Raw genomic sequence first — 7,505 nt, forward strand, 5'->3', positions numbered from 1 at the left:
TCTTTGGACTGAGGTTCAAAACATCACTCTGTGGACGAGGACCGATGAGATTACATGCAAGATTGCTGGCCAAGTCTGCATATGGAGTGCAGTTTCTTTCATGCATCCGCAAGCCGCACCTTGACACTAATCTAGAACAGACTATGGATTGCTGATGGACTGAGAAGAAGAGATTGGGGCCATCCAGGTGCTTGCTCATTGAATCCTTATGAACCGTTAAGTTAAGGACCTTGATAAGTGTCAAACGTTAAGTACAAGCACATGACAACTCTGAACGTTCGAGGGCAAGTTTAGTTATCTGAAGATGACAACTTTAGTTGACAAGCATAACAACTTTCATGCTTTAGTTTATTTTTGACAGAAACTTGTGTCACTGGGTTTGCTATCTTTGCGTGACTAGAATTGCCATCGAAAATCGTCAGGGCCAGAGTGCCACGCATCGTGTGGTACTTATCATCCAGGTAAGTTAACTACTCCGCACATCAACCCGAAAAAAAAAACTAACCCGTACATATCCAGCAAAAATATCTAGTCCGAGCTAGGCCAATGAGCTCAGAAATTTTGTACTATGTGGCCACCAATTATGGACAAGCCGTATTTTACTGCCTACTAGGGTTGTTGCGTGTGTGGAATTTTATTCCGGTGAACGTCATGCTTGTCCCCTTTTCTCCAACATACTTATATGTCCATTTAATATACGGATGGAAGGATTACTCCTACCTTGCCTTGAGTACTTCCTCCGTTGAGGTGTGTAAGTCATCTTACGTGATCAAGGCGGAGAGGAAAACGAGAAAATTTAATGTTTTTTTGCTAATTAATAGCATTGCATGCAATGAACTAACAACTACATGTTATGTTTGGTAGTCTCAAGTCATTAAAAGCATGCACGGCCCACATATCTTATTGGTTGATATGCCACAAAACAAGAAACGAGGAGGGAATTAATGTATAGTGCCTAAGTGTTTTGGGATTATTTGATTTTTATAGAATGACTTACACACCTAGACGGAGAGAGTAGCTAAGAAGAGAGTCCCATCAGGTTGGTTCAGAAGTCAAAATCCAGAAAATCTTAACTGCCCAGACAAGGTCCGATTCCATCAGAGATTTATTTATCCAATCCAAGCCATGGAACAAGACAATACTGAGAGGCAACCCAGAGGAAGCATGCCAACGGTCACCACTACACTTTTTCTTTTTTCAGGGAATAGGTCACGGGTACTCACAATCTACAGTATGGTGCGATACAGTGAGGCGCCAAGCTTGGAACCCGTGGGAAATCCATTACTACTCCAAGTCACATAATAACAGCTAAAGTGCTAAACTCAACATGTGCATCTACCTTCTTTATTTTGCTGGTGATGCAACAGAAGCTCCAGTTCATCTTATACGATAACTAAAGAGTACATTGCGTTGCCTTTTTCGCGGCCTGCGTGAGCGACAACGTTTCTTAAGCATGTCGGCATTGGCCGTCGGGTGAATCTACGGTCTTTGCTGTCACGACCCAAAAACCTCCTTGTTGCAAACGGGGCATACCTGTCAATGCAGCACAACGAATTGAACTAGGCTGGTCAGACGCCAAACATCTTAAGAGACAATACAGTAAACGAAAACGGTCATACTACCAACAGCAAGCAATACAAGACATCCCCTCCCCTATCATGAACAATCAGGTGAGCTGTTTCTTCCAGCACCATCATTTGTTCTAAACTATATCTACGAGATTTCTAGCCGTAACTTCCCTTCCTATCGGGACGAAAAATAAACCGCACTTGACATACATTGATACATATCAGGAAGTACACAAAGGGTTCTGAGCTAACGCCTGACTGAACTTAACAATGAACAAAGATCCAAGAAACAAATACATGGCAAGTAGCAATCTGCGCACACTCACAGAAAACTACAACAATCCCTAGAAGTTCCTGTGGAAGCAATACTCATCAATGACAAAAGCTGCGAATGCAAGGTAGCTTACCTTATTGATCTTCAACCATTTGGCAACACAAGTTCGATGGTACTGATGCTGACAGGGCAATGTAGTCAGCTTATCGCGGTTCTTGTAAGCCATACAGCATATCACACATCTGTTTGTTTAAACATTAACAGAAGAGGATATTTATATAGTTTGCTACTTAAAATATGGATTGATATGAGCATTTACAGCATACATAGAAAATAGTACGCCACCTTAGGAACATCACATGCTGGCACAATGTCATATGATGAACCTTAAGATTATAAAGATACTACTCAATAGATTAATCAGTGAAGCAGGTTCTTGGGGTAAAATGGCGAGTGGCTTGTGCATAGCTGTCCATGACAATTATGCACAAATTTATATCACATGTTCAACAAAAAAGTGACGGTTTGAGGACATACTCATCATGTTTTTCCTTTCTTGAGAATATCCCAATTTTGTATGTTGAAGACTTAAGGAGAGCTATCACATCTTCTGGCAACCCTTTACTTTCAGTCCCAATAGTTTCCCCTAATTGTTGTAGTTCCTGTAATACAAAAGTGATTCAAAAATTGAAGAGGTATAGCATGTAGTATCCCATTTTTATGTATATAGAACATAGCTTAATAGATGTCGAAACAAACGGATGTGTATTTTATTTTTTCGTACTACTTACTATAAACAAGATAATATCTATACACTTGTTATCCACGATTCACATCAAAGACTACAAGAGTCCTTTCAGAGATAATATATCAGGGAACCAAAAATTTAACTGGTAGTGGGGCACAACCCTTGATGGAACATTAGGGAATATACTGGCCACACAAAGCACTTGATGCTACACACCTCATAAGTCATATTATCAGGATCAACTCCATCCTCCGTTAATACCTACAGTGGCAAGATAGAGGAAAGCACATATTAAATAAAATATAACTAGCAGGTGCGGCACAATATTTGCGTCGCTAAATTTTCATTATGGTGTTAATACTCTTTCACGCCTTAATTTTCACGGTCTTCAGCACGCAACATTGATGATCATATTTCATATGAATGCACATTATAAAACTGTAAGTGTAGTATTATGAAAGAAGATCTGCGCAAAATGATACTCCTTCCTTCCATTTTATGCAAGGCCAATTAATCTTTTCTCAAGTTAAAATTATTCAAATTTGACCAAGATTGTAGGAAAAATACATCCGCATCTACAGCACCCAATGAATATATTACGAAAACATACTTCATAATAGATATGGTGATATTGATTTGGCATTGTAGATGCTGATATTTTTCTATGAACTTATCAAACTTAAACAGGTCTGATTTGAGACAAGACTAGTTGGCCATGTATACATGGAAGGAGGAGGTAGTATTTTTACTTGACTAATGTAAATATTATTTTTTATGTATACCCAGAGTTAGAATTTTTTTACTGCATGTATTCTAGGATGTCATCTGTGTAAGAACGAAGCGTGTTGAGGGTATTGTTTGTTCCTTAGTTGTATTTTATTTTTATTCCACATTTTAGTTTTACGTTGAATTCACAGATAAATCAGATAAATATAACTATTTTACTTTTTGTTCCAGACTTTATGCGTAGATAGATCTATGTTTTTCTCCACTAATAAAGGTGTACAGCTAAAGTAAACTAATGCAAATTTGAAAATTGCCACCACGTCTGTCTTGCCGAGCCAGAGGCCACACAAATATGATATACCTTAGTCATGATCCGTGTGAAGCATATACAAAGCAAAAAGATTTCCCATTTGATTATTTCATGACATCAGCCAATACAACTCCGATACGATCTGAATACTTCTGGCCAAGTCGGACATTAGCTTTAGTGTTTGGATGCGAACACATGTACGCATGTAGCTTTGATGTTAGATTTTAAATCTCCTCCGTTATAATTAGGACCCACCATATATTAACGAACCAATAATTTAGCCTATGTGGAATAACAAGGTGGCTTTATCTTCATTGTTTTAGTTATATAATAGATTATTTGAAGCAAATCTGTAGAATCAAAGCTGTCGAAAGTAAATACCTGAGAAGATCTGCTAACAGAAGTATTGCCATTGTTGGATGTTGAAGAACTTACAGGCTTTCTTCCTAAACAGGTGTTTTAACAACATTTAAAAGTCGTACCATATTGAGTTGCAAGATATAGAAGAGTACCAGCAGACAACTAATCACCTTCTTTTCTCTTCTTGTCATCTATCGTTGCCCTAGCAATTTGGTCCTCCATCGCCTGCAAGTCTCTAGCTAAAGCTTCATCGACAGCTAGCTGTGACTCATAATTTGCGCCTCTTGTTAATCTTCGCCCACTCGATTTTCGTGGATGGCCACAACTAGAACTAGGATCTGAATGAGTCCTAGATGAACCACTTCCATCATTTCCTTGGATTAATTGATACACTATTTCCTGAACAGAGTGTGACAATAGGCAAATTAATGAGAATTTTCTGTCATATTTTGTACTACACTGTTTGTGCTACAAACAAGAAAAACATATCAATTCCGCCTAAACACTTCAAATGAAGATTCCACATATTTGGTCATTTGGTGAACCAATGACCCATTTGGATCTGGCGACAAGCAATTAGCTTGTAATTTTGCAGTGTAAATGTCATGAAAAGCTTTGGCCCTTGGATCGTAAATGCCATGAAAGATGAATCATTTTTATGGTGTGTGATTTAAGATAACTACCTAAGTACCAATATGATCCACTAGAAATGGTCTACATCATATTACTAGACCTGGTCAAGCTTGACATAAAACAATGAACAGCTTTGGCCCTTGGATAGAAAAACATTTGGCTGAGATTACTATGCACAAGACAACAGAAAACTGCAGCATCATACCCTCCCCAACGGACAAATGTCTAGGATAGAATAACTGACTGAGGTTTCTAATGCAAACTAACAGGAGCAACGACAACAACACGCAAGCCAGGACATGATGGACACAGCCAAATAAGATATGAACAGGGAACGGCACGAAACCTGATCTTGAAGAACTTGTGCAAGATCAACATCATCTTCAAAGAAGCATCCCCCGAAATTCTCTTCAATTGCATATGGTAAAGGGGTGTCCATATAGTACACAACCGCTTCCTTCTTCCCTGTTGTATCGTGTAGCACCTCCATGCTCATGAGAACCTGACAAAGGGAACAGGTAGAACATTGCCGGATCATGCTAGATTTGCGCAAGCAGAGAACGCTGCTAGTCATACTATACCCACTTAGTGTTGCATCTTACTGTCAGACCCATAATCATTGTTGTACCAACTGAATAACAAGGAATTTACTACTGTACTTTCAAACATCGGATTATCTCAGGCTTCTCGGCGATCGACTATTAGAGCAAGTGAAACCCCCTTGCATCTTGACATGATAACTGAAACCCTTATATTGGGGAAAATCCGGAGCAGCCGTAGTTAATATCACCAACACAAAGTACAGTACTAAACTACAGGAAAGCAGTGTGTGTGATTCTGAATCCCTCTTCGAGAAACCACACAGACGGACGGACGGACAGACAAGCGATGGGCGGAATGCAAGAGGGGTTCCATCCCACCAGTCGATGCCCCCAATGCCTCGGATCTAAGCAACCATGAGCCACAGATCAAGCGCCTGACAACCATTTCTTTCCCAGAAAAAATGGACATTTTCATCCGCGCAACGAAACAGAACCAGCGAATGTGCAGGAGTGGAAGTGGAAGCTCACCTAGGAACGAACCGGGGAATGGGGGATTTCGGAGGATGCGAGGGGGGCTGCCGTGCCCAGTGAGAGGGGAGGATCGACGGGCGGTCCGGAGGCCGCGTTGTTCGGTCCCCTTTTCGCCTCCGGGCTTCGCTGTGTGGAGCGCAGCTGATATCATAGTGGCTGGGAGGGGACGCGTGCGCGCATGCCATGGGCCACCCTGCAGGCTACAGTACAGAAAGAAATTATATGCGGCCATCATTCCCGGAAGCAGGCGTGACGTCAGCGGCTGCCAGCACCTTTTGGATTAGGGGCAAACCCTATTCGAACCGGCGCCTGCAGCCGCGTTAGCTGGCCGGCCCATTTATCTGTGTTAATATGTATTCCTTCCGTTCGAAAATACTATTTGTCATCAAAATGAATGAAAAGGATGTATCTAAAATTAAAATATGTCTAGATACATCTTCTTTTATCAATTTTAATGATAAGTATTTCTGGACGGAGGGAGTAGGTTTTTCTCTTCGGTTTCCAAACACTCAAAAAGAAGTGTGTGCGGGGAGAGTTCGACCCGTAATGGACTACCCACCATGCCATGCAACCTCGTCTGATATTCTTCATCTTTCTCATTCTTTTAGTACTTCTATTTTTTTCTCTCTTCCTTTTTTTTTTCTTCTTCCTGGTTCGATGAGCTTTTTCTGCGAAGTTGATGAATTGTTTTTCAACTGTTGATGATTTTTTTTCAAATTTGATGAACCTTTTTCATATTAGATAAAGTTTTTTTCAAATTTGGTGAATTTTTTCTCAAAATTGTTGATTTTTTCAAATTTGATGACAGCTTTGGAAAAAATATGAACTTTTTCTCAAAATCTTTGATTTTTGTTTCCAATTTAATGAACTTTTTTAAAATTGGTAAAGTCTTTTTCCAGAGTCTATGAACTTTTTTTCAAATTGATGAGCATTTTTTTAGAGTCGATGAACTTGATTCAAATTCGATGAACTTTTTTTCAAAATAGATGAATTTTTTTCAATCGGTACAAACCTTTTTCAAAATTTCGATTTCTTTCAATTCGTGGTTTTTGTGAATGCTTTTTCAAATTTCTATTTTCTTTATTCAAATAATTTATAGCTGGCATATAATACTACTATATGTTTAATATTTGTATTAAAAGAAGGGCCAAATAACGTTGTTTCCTCTAATAATCAACAAAGTGAGCTTGTCCTAGTGGTTAACGTGTGTGGCATTCAAATTGGCAGCCTGAGTTTGATTCCCAATTGAGTCGAATAAACCTGCAGTTTTTTCCTCCGCGCTCCCTTTTCTTTTCCCGATGCAAGTTTGTGGGGTGGAAAATGATCTGTTTCCAGGCATCATTTCTGTTTTCATGATCAAACCAACAAATAGCTTAACTCTGACGACATTTCTCACACACCGAATCCTAGACATATGGGATGTGACTTACAGAGTTTACGGGGTGGCTGGCCAGTCCTCTTTTAATTGGCCCACAAATAGAACTCCATTGATGAATGGGCCACATGTTCGATGACAGGCCGCATCCTGTTAGGGTATGAGGAACAACATCAGTCGCCGGAGATATCTTTGGTCTCCTCGTCTTCGGCTGTCATCTTGGTGTTAAAAGGCCTCGGATCATCAGAACTTTGTGCACTTTGTCATTGCCTGGTGGTGTTCCATGGTGTGTTTGTGGTCTTTTCGTTGGTGCTACCATATAGCTAACGAGGTTTCTGTCCCTATCGAGTTAGATTATTTGATCTTGATGAGTTCATGTTAGTGTTGCATATTTGTATGTTGCTTTTATTGGTTTGATTCCTTGGGAGGTTGAAATCT

The 7,505-nt window shown here is 39.7% G+C and overlaps 1 protein-coding gene across 1 annotated transcript; it reads right to left on the minus strand.

The window, feature by feature from the left end:
* Positions 1-1,092: 1,092 nt before the first annotated feature.
* LOC119356027 (E3 ubiquitin ligase BIG BROTHER-related-like) lies at positions 1,093-5,844 on the minus strand. The gene is made up of 8 exons (XM_037622921.1): positions 5,690-5,844; positions 4,966-5,121; positions 4,157-4,385; positions 4,008-4,072; positions 2,807-2,851; positions 2,380-2,504; positions 1,976-2,084; positions 1,093-1,533 (listed from the first exon to the last, which is right to left on the minus strand). Exons 2-8 carry the CDS (start codon positions 5,113-5,115, stop codon positions 1,495-1,497), a joined length of 762 nt encoding a protein of 253 aa, XP_037478818.1. The 5' UTR covers positions 5,116-5,121; positions 5,690-5,844; the 3' UTR covers positions 1,093-1,494.
* Between the last annotated feature and the right edge of the window lie 1,661 nt (positions 5,845-7,505).

Source organism: Triticum dicoccoides, chromosome 2A, assembly GCF_002162155.2.
Source record: "Triticum dicoccoides isolate Atlit2015 ecotype Zavitan chromosome 2A, WEW_v2.0, whole genome shotgun sequence".
In the NCBI taxonomy this organism is placed as follows: Eukaryota; Viridiplantae; Streptophyta; class Magnoliopsida; order Poales; family Poaceae; genus Triticum; species Triticum dicoccoides.

Bases quoted from the DNA above. Each gene is read 5' to 3' on its own strand.
- LOC119356027 (XM_037622921.1), bottom strand. From the start codon at position 5,115: ATGAGCATGGAGGTGCTACACGATACAACAGGGAAGAAGGAAGCGGTT. The intron at 2,505-2,806 runs GTGTGTAGCATC...TTTGTATTACAG, and splicing joins CTGATAATATGACTTATGAG to GAACTACAACAATTAGGGGA. The intron at 1,534-1,975 runs GTAAGCTACCTT...CTGCATTGACAG, and splicing joins AATGGTTGAAGATCAATAAG to GTATGCCCCGTTTGCAACAA.